The 13,830-nt window shown below is 32.1% G+C and overlaps 1 protein-coding gene and 1 pseudogene across 1 annotated transcript; both read left to right on the top strand.

Moving 5' to 3' along the window:
- The first annotated feature begins 63 nt into the window (after window positions 1–63).
- On the top strand, window positions 64–2,541 carry LOC131173280 (putative receptor-like protein kinase At3g47110; annotated as a pseudogene).
- A 5,170-nt stretch (window positions 2,542–7,711) lies between these two features.
- On the top strand, window positions 7,712–11,216 carry LOC131172587 (putative receptor-like protein kinase At3g47110). Its single transcript, XM_058133709.1, has 4 exons — window positions 7,712–9,120; window positions 9,681–10,481; window positions 10,594–11,060; window positions 11,168–11,216. The coding sequence occupies exons 1-3, from the start codon at window positions 7,779–7,781 to the stop codon at window positions 11,031–11,033; spliced, it is 2,583 nt and encodes an 860-aa protein (XP_057989692.1). The 5' UTR covers window positions 7,712–7,778; the 3' UTR covers window positions 11,034–11,060; window positions 11,168–11,216.
- The last annotated feature ends 2,614 nt before the right edge of the window (window positions 11,217–13,830 follow it).

Here is a 13,830-nt window from a genome sequence, read left to right as displayed (position 1 = left end):
TTCCTTCTAACCTCAACAATATCTCATCCATCGCTAGGCTCTCTGTTCCACAGAAGCATGGAAGGCTCCCAGCAAATATAGGGCTTACTCTTCCTAACCTGCAAATTTTTGAAATCGGCGGAAACAATTTCCATGGAAGCATTCCAATTTCGTTGACAAATGCTTCTATGCAGCTTGAAATACTTGACATCTCTTACAACAGTTTCAGAGGACAAGTACCAATCAATCTGGGAGATTTGAACGGTCTCCAATTTCTGAACTTGGAACACAATTTTCTGGGCAATAATTCAAGTAAGGATTTGGCTTTCTTTACATCTTTGTCAAACTGCAGCAATCTCGAAAATCTATATCTTGCTGAAAATAATTTTGGTGGTGTATTACCTAGCACTATAGTAAATATGTCTACCCTTGTCGATGTAACTTTAGGAACAAACCAAATGTTTGGTAGAATTCCAGTAGACATTGGGAATCTTGTCAATCTGTATGGATTAGGCATGGAACAAAACCTTTTCTCTGGCAACATTCCCATTTATTTGGGGAAGCTTCAAAAGCTGCAATCATTGAATTTGCATATAAACATGTTGTCAGGGCAAATCACTCCATCCCTCGGTAACATTACCCAGCTCTATAAGCTTTGGTTGGGAAGAAACAAATTAGAAGGGAATATACCATCAAGTATCGCTCAATGCCAAAATCTGCAAACTCTGGATTTAGGAAAAAATAACCTGACTGGCATCGTACCCCATCAAATTCTTGGTCTGTCATTTCTATCCCTAATTCTTAACTTGTCATATAACTCATTGGAAGGTTCGTTGCCTCGAGAGGTTGGCCACCTAAAAAATATCGGTGCATTAGATGTCTCAGAAAACAAACTGTCTGGGGAAATTCCTGGAACAATAGGGGAATGTTTGAGTCTAGGAATCCTTTACATGCAGGGTAACTTTCTCCAAGGGCGCATTCCTTCATCCCTTGCTTCCTTACGGGGTCTCCAATTCTTAGACCTGTCAAGAAACAACTTATCAGGAAAGATTCCAAAAGAGATAGAAAAGCTTCCTTTTTTGAAATATCTGAATCTCTCTTTCAATAATCTTGAGGGTGAGGTACCAACCAAGGGAGTGTTCAGCAATTTAACGGCAGCTTCACTTGTTGGAAACAAAAATCTTTGTGGAGGTATCCCAGAATTGCAGCTACCAGCATGCCTCATCAAGCGAAAGAAACACAAAAAGTCTCCTATTGCCATTATCCTTGCAACAATCATCAGTTCAATTGTCCTTTTCATCGTGATAACATCTTTAAGGGTTTTGTGCTGGCGAAAATCAAGAAAGAATCCATCATCCAGTCCTTTTAGTTTGGATAAGCTCCTTCGAATTTCCTATAAGGAGCTTCACCAAGCAACTCAGGGATTCTCTTTAGAAAACTTAATTGGACAAGGTAGTTTTGGCTCTGTATATAGAGGAAGTCTTGATCTACATGGTGAAACGATAGTTGCTGTGAAGGTACTCAACCTTCAACAACATGGAGCATCCAAGAGCTTCATTGCTGAGTGCAGAGCATTGCGGAACATCAGGCACCGAAATCTGGTGAAGATCTTGACATACTGCTCAAGCATTGATTTTAAAGGCAATGACTTCAAAGCTCTTGTGCTTGATTTCATGGTGAATGGAAGTTTAGAAATGTGGTTGCATCCAAATGAAGATGGTAGTAGCCAGCCAAGGAATTTAAACCTTCTTCAAAGGCTTCGGGTTGCCATTGATTTGTCATCTGCATTGCATTACCTTCATGACCTTTGTGAAACACCAATCATTCACTGCGACCTGAAGCCAAGCAATATTCTGCTTAACAATGACATGACTGCTCATGTTGGAGATTTCGGATTAGCAAGGCTTCTTTCCAAAACCTCAAGCAACTCTTCTCCATAGCAAACAAGCTCCATTGGGATAAGGGAAACAATCGGCTATATGCCTCCAGGTAAAATCCCCCATGCTTTTATTTATCAAATATCCACACTGGTCAAGTATATAATAAGAATGGAATTGCATATGTTTGCCTTGCAGAATATGGAATAGGTGGCGAGCCAATAACATATGGGGATGTGTATAGCTTTGGAATAATTTTGTTGGAGATATTCACTGGACGGAGACCAATTGATGAAGTGTTCAGAGATGGTTTGAATCTCCGCAACTTTGTTACGTCTAAGCTACCGGGACAAGTAATGCAGGTTCTCGATCCCAAGCTTATTGCAACGGGAGAAGTGGGAGCAGAAGAATTTGTTGAAGACAATGAGAGTGATGATGGTCAAACAGAAATCCGAGAAAATAATGTCAATATGGAAAATATGAAATTACAAGGAAGCAATGTGCAAAAATGTGTTGTATCAGTCCTCAAAATAGGAGTTGCATGCTCGGCAGAACTACCAGGAGATCGAATGAATATGATCGATGTCACAAGAAAATTAAACATTATCTCAGAGGCTTTCCTTCGTGCAAGGACTCATAGAGAACGACAAATCGTAAACCACCATTAGGTATGAGTTTTTTTTTTTTTTTTTTTTTAAACACACATTCTGATTGATGAATCCTATCCTATCTTCATATTTGCTTAGCCCAAAGACTACTTTGATCATTTGGATATTGCAGAGGAATATGCGGTGGCATTCAAGCATCTAGGCCTCCACTAACCTGAGCTTTTGGTTCTCACTCAATTTCAACAATAAATATTCTATGAACATCAATCTTCAGCAGACAAACCTCAAATTCTACCTCGTGAACCGTTTTCTAATCGTTTCTTTCAACTAAATTTAAAATCAGAATGTGCAAATCAATAACTAAATTTCTTTTGTTTGTGATTATGTTGTTGGTGAAAACAAAAATTTCATTCCCTTTAGAAAAGGAAGTGAAAACAAATTTCCTGGAAATGAATTACTAGCTTGACGGTAGGATTATTTCATCTCACATGGGATGATGTTGGAATGTGTTGTTTCACATCAGGTGGGAATGTGGCAAAAACATGGGCAAAAGAATAGAGGCCCAGCTAAAATCAAAGTTAGCCATTTTGACATAAAAGCTGGAGCCTAAAAAGAGTGTAAGCCCAGTATCTCAAAAATGGGAGATCGACACCCAAGTCTACGTTCTCTCAGGCTTATCCTTGAAAAAGAAGGCGCTAGAGCGGTCAAACGTTGATTCAAAGTTTTGGCGAAGTCAAATCGCAGGACTTCCCAAAGATTTTGATTCAGTTTGGTTTCAATTTGATATTTTTATAATTTTTTTTTATCTTTTTTTTTTTAATTCAGTTTTGCATGGAATCAAACCAGCTAATTTTGATCTAATTCAAAGAAGTTTTTGTTCAATTTGATTTTAATTGGTCTCAATTTTGGATTGAATTGTTCCAATGCCGATTCTAAGCCAATCTTTTGGCCAGGTCTAATGTAGAGAAAAATGGAAGACCTTTTTTTATACTATGGGTGAGCATCGATAGTATTCGGTTTGAAATCAAATAAACCAAACTTTATAGTAGAAAAAATTGAAATGAAGCAAATTAGGGAGAAAATAAAAAAAAATTAAACTGAATTGAATCAATTTGGTTCGATTTATCAATTTGAACTTTATCTTGAGCTTATCTTAGACTCATTTCAAATGTAATTTTTTTTAATATTTTCTATTTTTAATTTTGATTTCAGATCTAATAATAATTAATTAAAAAAAACTATTAGATTTAGTTCTATCGATTTTTTTCCTCTAATTAATTGGAACAAAATAAATCAAATTTCTTAAAATAAAAAATAACAAAAAAAATTAAATTAAAACTATTGATCAATTATTTTTTAAATCAAATTCTGTTCATCTAATCTGTACCCCTCAGGTCAATTCAGAAAAAAAACTTGAGAGGAAAAGACGTTGTGAGTTCGTTGGGTTGGTGGTGGTGCCTTCGAGACAATGGCGAAGCCACAATCAATTGAGAGCCCCATATGGAATTGTGGTTGGAGGATAAAATTGAGCTAATTTTTATTGTCAGTCCTTAATTTTTGAAATTATTATATTTTTATTTTTTATTTTTAATTTGTTATCATAAAATGTTAATTTTAAAATTTATTATATCTTAGTCCCTTAACTTTTAAAGATGTTACGCTTTCATTCTCCGTCTTCATTTTATTACCATACAATCCCTCAACTTTTCAAACTAAAAAGGAAAATCTTAACAACAATTATTTAGGGTTCATTTCCAGTTTATTACAAGTAAAAAGAAATCCTTATTTGTTTGTTAGTCTTCCAACATGCTTTTCTATTATTTTTCTAATTGGGTATTTTCAGCAACAAATTTAAAAAGCAATAAAAAATCATGTTAAAGGATAACAAACAAATAAGGAATTCTCTTTACCTGTAATTGACTAGAAAAGGAACCCTAAAAAATTATTTTAGGGATTTTCTTTTCAGTTTGAAAAGAGAGAGAGCAGAGAGTGAGTTGCTTTTTTTTTTTTTTTTCATCGAGATAAAGGACAAAGAGGGAAAATGATAAAAAATAGCACTAAGAGGATTAAATAAAGAGTCGAAAGGGAGATAGCGTGTAAGGAGAGAGGGTGGCATGAATTTTATATGTGAGAATTTGTTTTTTTTTTTCTTTTATTTTACACTGTGCCACTCCCACATGTAAAGTTGGCAAGAGATAAGAGGGGTCTCTGGCATGAGAGACTAAAATATAATAAATTTTAAAGTTGAGAGGTTTTATAGTAATAAATTGAAGAGAGAGGATGGACGTGTAATAACTTCAAAAATTAAGAGACTGAAGTATAACAAATCTCAAAATTAAAAGAATTTATAGTAATAAACTGAAAATAGAAGATGGAAGAGTAATAACTTCAAAAGTTGAGGGACTGATGGTAAAAATTAGTCACCAAAACTGTTTGTCAGAAATAAAGCACCATTTTAAATAATATTAAATAAATAATTTGAAAAAAGTTATTTTTGTTATTTTATTACTCATATAATTAAAATTTATAAAATTTAATTTTAAAGTTGAGGGACTGATGGTAAAAATTAGTCACCAAAACTGTTTGTCAGAAATAAAACACCATTTTAAATAATATTAAATAAATAATTTGAAAAAAATTATTTTTGTTATTTTATTACTCATATAATTAAAATTTATAAAATTTAATTTTAAATTATTTTTAATACTTTCTAATTAATATATTTAAAATATATATATATTTTTCTTAATAATAATTTTAACAGTATTATCAAGTAAATCATGAATGGATAATTATTAATTTATTTAAACATAATAAATACAAAATTAAGGTCAAATTTATGTCTTGAACTAATATATATATATATATATATATATATATATATATATATATATATATATATATATATATATATATTCAATAATCTATAAAGGTTTAAGATTTACATTAAAATATTTATAATGTTTAAATTTTATTAAATAACATTATTAAGAAAAGAATCATCCTTAATGTCCAATCATCATTTTAATATTTAGACTAACTATAATTTAATCTTTAAAATTTAATTAAACCTATAACTTATTCTCTACAGTTTTAAAACTAATCAATTTAACTCTTAAAAACTTTATCCATGTGGAAAATCTTAAAAGAAAATCACTATATATTAATATAATTTTAATTTCATATTTTCTTCACTTTTATCATTGATCTTTTTCTTTTTTTTTCGTTAATATAATTTTTCCTCTATTCATTTCTTCACCATAATTTTTTTTAAATAATACTTTTTACTCTCATTATAATGTATCTATAATAACTATTAGTGACAATTTATGTATTAATTAAAATTTATAAATTAGTTTATAATATTAAAATTAAAACTTTATAATATTAAATTTGTAAAGGAATTATTAATTGATTGTAATTAATGATGAAAATTTATTGCTAAATCGGTTATAAATATCAAAGTATTATTATTTTTTTTATCTCTATATATATATACTGTCCATTATTATTAGCAATTGGAACGTTGTTAATTCTTTAAATGAATTAACAACGAGACTTATTGCAACAAATAGAAATCGATAGATTAGCAATGTAACGTGGAGAGATACCTAACTTTTTTTACTTTAATAATGGTCATTGATTTTAGTTAAAAGTGAATTAATTTTATTAATTGATACTGTTTGCATTTAAAAAATAATGAAATAATAACATGCCATAAATTTAAAGTAATATAAATTATTTTAGCTAGTAGTATAAGTATATATTTAAACAAAGTGTCATATAAAATATAAGAGTTTAAATCTTATAAATTAAAAAAAAAATAAAAAAAAATAAAAAATAAAAGCAGGAAACCCACCATATATCATTCATGCTATATATATGTATATATTTCTATTCTAATGGAAAATTTTCCGACAAAGATTATGATATAATCTCCACCTCACAAAGGTGTTTTATTGAGCTTATCTTTTCATTAATTTGGACTTTCCAAATGCTATAATTCTAAATCATATGCTTTTGAAATTTGTCCTTTATTAATTAACAGACAATTAATTGTATTCTTTACAAGGCACTAGTGTAAGCCAACATAGCTAGCACTACAAATTAAAATTGTGTATCATGATCACATGCAAGATTATAATTAACAAAACTAGCAAAGTTTTTATCTTTTATGTTTTTAATAGCCGATCTGATTGGATCCTAGTAAGACTAGTTTGAATAGCCAGGTTTGAAATGGGTTTAAATTTGAAAAATAATACTTATAGTTTGTTTGAATTTTATATATAGAGTAATAGAAGTTTAAATTCGTTTACATAAATATTTAATTAAATATAATATATATATATATATATTTTATAATAATATTTATAAATTTTATTTATTTTATTTTAAATAAAATAAAATTTAAATATTTTATAGAATTATTAAAATTTTAAAATAAAAATTGTTAATAAAAAATTATTTTTTATGTAAATTATTAATTAAAAAATATAAAATTAAATAAATTTAAATATTTTTCAGATAATAATAATTAAGTTTAAAACGAATTCAGATAGTTAACGTTAAATTTTAATTGAGTTTGAAATGAATTTAAATTTTAAGAATTATAATCAAATTTAGATTTGAATACAGAAATTTATTTACTTTTAAATGATAACTAATTTTTATAAATATTAAAAATATAATTACATATTATAAAAATTTTTTATGTATTACTCACATATATATATATATATATATATATATATATATATATATATATCCTCTAAATAAGATCTGACTTGTGTAAAAGTTACTGAAGTTTTCGTATGTGCATGATGCTGCAATAGTTGAAGCATTCACACGTTACAATTTGCTTTTAGATAAGACCACGTCAATCAACGAATTAACCTTTGACAAGATCAATTACCAAAACCATAATTGTCGTTTTTGGACGATGGTCAATGAACTACTTATTGATGTTTTTAAGTCTAGATGCCAACCTAAGCGTAGTCTAAACGCTTTGTCTGTAGTGATTAAATTAATTAAACTTTGTAATCTTTCCACATCCTGTGTAATTCCATGTCTGCACGCTCTGCCAATTAAGCGTAGTCCCACCACGTTAAGATATCATATTTTGTTGATTGAATGACACTTCTATCTATAAAGCTGTGCTCATGCTATATATTGTACCTAGCAATGAGACCATTGTACCCCATCAGCAACAAAAATCTGACCATCACTTCCATACACATACATACACCACAATTACTCGTCCAACAACACTTGTTATTTCATATCTGTGTGCTCCACTTCCAGGCAACAAATTAAGATGGCACGTTACTTGGTAGCACCGTGGCCTTCAGTCCTTCATTTTCATCTCATTTTCTTATTTTCTATGAGCATACTCAGCTTGCAACCTGAAATCTGTCTCAGCAATAGTATGGGAAATGTGACTGATCGTATTTCGCTTTTGGAGTTCAAAGCCAAGATAGTCAGTGATCCATTTGGAATCTTGAGCTCATGGAACGATTCTGTCAACTTCTGTCAATGGCAAGGGGTTATTTGTGGCCTAAAACACCACAGAGTAGTGTCTTTAAACCTGCATGGGCTGAGCTTATCGGGGACCATATCTTCATATACAGGGAACCTCACCTTCTTAAGGGTTCTCAACCTTAGTGACAACAAATTTTATGGGGAAATTCCCCAAGAAGTTGGCCGTCTGTTTCGCCTAAGACATTTCTACCTGAAGAACAACACACTGGGAGGACAAATTCCAATCAACATCAGCTTTTGTTCAGAGCTCAGGGTTATCAGTTTGGCCATTAACCGCTTAGTGGGGGAAATTCCTGCGGAGCTTGGTTCTTTAAAGAAGCTCGTGGCACTTCTCCTCGGTTCAAACAACCTTACGGGAAAGATCCCACATTCTGTTGGAAACCTTTCGTCCCTCCAAGGTTTCTTTGTAACATATAATCATATGGAAGGAAATATTCCAAATGAATTGGGACGAATAACAAGCTTAACTCAGCTTGGGATGGGAGTCAATAATCTGGTTGGTTCAATTCCTTCTACCCTCTACAACATCTCATCCATCGTTGCGCTATCTTTTACAGAAAATCAATTGCATGGAAGGCTACCAGCAAATATAGGGCTCACTCTTCCTAACCTGCAAATTTTTCAAATCGGCGGGAACCAATTCCACGGAAGTATTCGCGATTCATTGACGAATGCTTCTCAGCTTGAAATATTTGACATAGCTAGCAACAGATTCACAGGACAAGTCCCAATCAATCTCGGAGATTTGAATGGTCTTCAACGGCTGAACTTGGAACGCAATTTTCTGGGCAACAATTCAAGTCAGGATTTGGCTTTCATAACATCTTTGTTAAACTGCAGCAATCTCCAAAAACTATATCTTGCTGATAATAATTTTGGCGGTGTATTACCTAGCACTATAGCAAATATGTCTACCCTTGGTGATTTAGGCTTAGGAATAAACCAAATATCCGGTAGAATTCCAGCAGACATTGGGAAGCTAGTCAATTTGTATAGACTAGGCATGGAGGAAAACCATTTTTCTGGCAGCATTCCCATTTCTTTCGGGAAGCTTCAAAAGCTGCAAATATTGTCTTTGCATACAAACATGTTGTCAGGACAAATCCCTCAATCCCTAGGTAACATAACCCAACTGTATGAGCTTTGGTTAGGAAGAAACAAATTAAAAGGGAATATACCATCAAGCATCGCTCACTGCCAAAATCTGCATACCCTGGATTTAGGAAACAATAACCTGACTGGTATCATACCCCAACAAATTCTTCATCTATCCTTTCTATCACTAGTTCTTAACTTGTCATATAACTCGTTGGTAGGTCCGTTACCCAAAGAAGTTGGCCAACTGAAAATATTGGTGCATTAGATGTCTCAGAGAGCAAACTGTCTGGGGAAATTCCTGAGTCAATAGGTGAATGTTTGAGTCTAGAATTCCTTTACATGGTGGGCAACTTTCTCCAAGGACCCATTCCTTCTTCCCTTTGTTCCTTACGTGGTCTCCAACAATTGGACCTGTCAAAAAACCACTTATCAGGAAAGATTCCAAAAGAGATAGAAAAGCTTCCTTTTTTGCAATATCTGAATCTCTCTTTCAATAATCTTGATGGCGAGGTACCAATCAAGGGAGTGTTCAGCAGTATAATGACAGTTTCACTTGTTGGAAACAAAAATCTTTGTGGAGGTATCCCAGAACTGCAACTACCGGCATGTCCCAAGCAAAAGAAACACAAAAAATCTCCTATTGCCATTATTCTTCCAACAATCTTCAGTTCAGTTGTGCTTTTCATGACAATAACATCCTTAACGGTTTTCTACTGGCGAAAATCAAAAAAATCAAGAAAGAATCCACCATCCAGTCCTTTTATTTTGGATAAGCTTCTTCGAATTTCATACAAGGAGCTTCTCCAAGCAACTCAGGGATTTTCTTCAGAGAACTTACTTGGACAAGGTAGTTTTAGCTCTGTATATAAAGGAAGTCTTGATCTACGTGGTGAAAAGATAGTTGCTGTGAAGGTATTCAACCTTCAACAACACGAAGCTTCCAAGAGCTTCATTGCTGAGTGCAGAGCATTGGGAAACATCAGGCATCGAAATCTTGTGAAGGTCTTGACATACTGCTCTAGCATTGATTTTAAAGGCAATGACTTCAAAGCTCTTGTGCTTGATTTCATGGCGAATGGAAGTTTGGAAATGTGGTTGCATCCAAAAGAAGATGGTAATAATTGGTCAAGGAATTTAAACCTTCTTCAAAGGCTTCGTGTCGCCATTGATTTGTCATTTGCATTGCATTACCTTCATGACCTTTGTGAAACGCCAATCATTCATCAGGACTGCCAAGCAACATTCTCGCTTGACAATGACATGATCGCTCATGTTGGTGATTTCGGATTAGCAAGGCTCCTTTCCAAAACAACTAACACTTCTTCTCAAGGCCAAACAAGCTCCATCGGGATTAAGGGAACAATTGGTTATATGCCTCCAGGTGAAATCTTCTATGCTCCAATTCATTAAATAACAACGCTAGTCATATGCTTAATGAAAATGGAAGTTGCCCACACATGAAGTAATAGAACCGGATTTGTTTTGCATTGCAGAATATGGAATAGGTAGCGAGGCAACAAAAGATGGAGACGTGTACAGCTTTGGAATAATTTTGTTGGAGATTTTCACAGGACGGAGACCAACTGATGAAGTGTTTACAGATGGTTTGAATCTTCACAATTTTGTTAGGTCTAAGCTACCAGGACAAGTAATGCAGGTTCTGGATCCCAAGCTTATTGCAACAGGAGAAGTGGGAGCAAAAGAAATTGTTGAAGGCAAGGAGGGTGATGATGGTCAAACAGAAATTGAAGAAAATAATTTCGATGTCGAAAATTTGAAATCACCGGGAAGCAACATGCAAATTGTTGTATCAGTTCTCAAAATAGGACTCGCATGTTCAGCAGAACAACCGGGAGATCGAATGAATATGAGAGATGTCACAAGAAAACTAAACATCATCACAGAGGCTTTCTTTCGTGCAAGGACACTCTAAGATTGATGAATGGTACACCACAAATAGGTATGAGTTTGATTTTTTAGCACACATTCTGATTGATGAATCTTATACTATCTTCATATTTGCTTAATTATAACCCAGATACTACTTTGGTTTGGATTGATTTGCAGAGGAAGCAATTGCATCCAGGCCCCACTAACCTGGCTTGTGCACCTCACTGAATTTCTAGAACGCACCTCACTGAATTTCTAGAACAAGTGTTCTCTTTGGTATTTTTCCGCCGAATGAACATCTCTCGTCGGCAAATAAACCTCAAGTTCTATCTTCGAGGCCTTTTCCATACTTTTTTTTAGCTAAATCTAAAATCCGATTGTGTAAATCAATAAATGTAACAAATTTATATTGACATACTTCATCTTTGATGATTCTGGTGTTGGTTTTTGATAATATATACTTAGTCGTCCATAATGCCAGCATTGCCATTTGTAGTAATTTAGTATTTGAAGCCACTGAAGCCACTACTATGAGTATGATATTTTTCACAAAATTTGAAATTATAACAAGGATAATTAAATATGAGAATTTAAATGCTATATTTTTCTATTGAAATGATAAAAAAAAAAAAAAGATTTCAAATAGTAATATGAACCGTAGAGAGAAGCAAAATCTCATAAGCTAAATATTATCATAAAGTTTACTATTTAATAATAGATAATATTCATTGCTTGTACATTGAGGGGAGTAGAATTTTATTCAAACAAAAAAACCAACAGAATCTTTTTAATTCTGAAATTTAGTTCAATTTGTACTTTTCCAAAATTCCAAATGCAGCAAAAATTATGAAAGAGAAGCTTAATATACTACCAATTTGTATTAGGTCAGAAAATGCAGTATAAGAAGAATTTAAAAGAGCATAATTTGTGCATTCTAGTTCAACATCACAATCATGTAAATGTTTACATGACCGTGTAAAGACGTGCTTTAGCAAAACTCTTTAAACTTGGAGAAACCTAAGCATGTAATCTTCACATAAGAGTGATGTAAGTGTTGTAGTATGTCTTTACACGACCTAGAAACACCACTTATGCTTTCTCCCATGTTTTGAGTGTCTCCTTCTACTACCTCAAAATTGAAGATTACACCACTTGTGTAAACAAAAGCACTACTTATGTAAACAAAAGCACCTACTTACGTAATGATATGTTCCGCATTTACACAACAAAAAACATGACCATGTTAGTGGTCGTGCAATCTTTTACTCTTTCAAAACTTGAAATTCTCCTCTGTATTTAATTGTTATGGTTTTTAAATCAGTACACATTGTTCTTCCCATTAATACTTTTAACACCTTTTTTTTAACTTCAAATCAACCTAAAATGCAAGAAAAACACAATTAAATATTAAATCATTAAACTAAACTAAAATGTTACTAGCTAGAAATATATAAATAAACTATATACAAGGGCGAAATATGTGTAAAATGAATCCTAAATACCTATAAAATGAGAATGCATTGTTGCACGCTTACAAATGTACAATCATTTGTCCTTTTGTTAAACATACAAAAGAATTCTCATAAGCCTTTGTATATAGACCCATAGTTAAAATCACCTTTTAGCCAAAACATATATCTTCTAGCATAGCAATGTAATCTTTAGTTTAAGCTATATACCTTTTAGCTTTATATGATTTTGCATAGTCGCACCATGCAGTTATATTGGTTCATTTGCTTGTCAAAATGTGATGAATTTCAACCTATCATGATGTAACTTACATTTAGATAAGTTTTTTCATTAGTTTGAATTACAATTCGATCCAAAAAGTCTATGGTATATTTTGAATTGGATATTTTTGTAAGCTATATAATGATAGCAGTCGATTCGAGTAAAATATGTTTGAGATTTTAGCCCACTATTGACCTCATTGAAAGGTATAGGGGACAATGCATGCTTGCAGCATGGGCCAATATAAATATTATAAATTTTGCCTATAATAACAAATTGGAAGATTTTGAAAAAGCTATTGGTAATTAGGATTTGAAGAGTTTAAAAGCTTGCAACTAAATTTTTATCATAATGAAATTTTTGCTCATGTTTTATCTGTAATTGGAAAAAGATACATAAATTTACTATTTCTATTTTTCTTCTTTTCTATGTTATGTTGTATGAAATAGAGAACTTGGGGTGGAGGTGGAAGTCCATTTCAATCTAATTCTATTGAGAACCGCTAATCAAATCTAAAATCACGCAAAAGACAAAAGGATCCTGCCGGTGTAAACTTATGTTGACAAACCACAAGAGCAATTCAATAATTCAAAACATCAAAATCCATTTGATTTTACTGTTTCTTTTACGAACTCACTTTTATGAAATACCATGAAGATATAGATGTATCATAGATTTGTATATCTATTTTAATATAATTCAATAATATTAAAGTCTTTAAAATTATAAAATCTTACATTCCGATTTGAAAACAAGTAAATAAAAAAAATGCCACAACAGGTCAACAAGATATCCACCATCCTCCACTACATAAGATATGATTTTTCATATATATTACGAAAGTAGACTTTTGTAAAAGTTATTGAAGTTTTCATACGTGCATGCAACAATAACAGAGATATTTTATATGATTTCACAATACTATTTCTTTTACCTTTTGCTTTTGGCAAAGACTCCATGGTCTTTTCTGAAAAAAAAAAAGAAAAAAAAAAAAAGAAGACTTCATGGTCAATCAACGAACCAACTTTTGACGAGACCAATTATATTATATATATCTGCAAAGCATCGTCGTCGTTTTCAGACCTACGCCATATCATATGTTCACATCA

Source organism: Hevea brasiliensis, chromosome 14 (genome assembly GCF_030052815.1).
Source record: "Hevea brasiliensis isolate MT/VB/25A 57/8 chromosome 14, ASM3005281v1, whole genome shotgun sequence".
NCBI lineage: Eukaryota > Viridiplantae > Streptophyta > Magnoliopsida > Malpighiales > Euphorbiaceae > Hevea > Hevea brasiliensis.
Note: the sequence above shows the minus strand (reverse complement) of the source record. Positions and strands in the feature narration are given on the sequence as shown.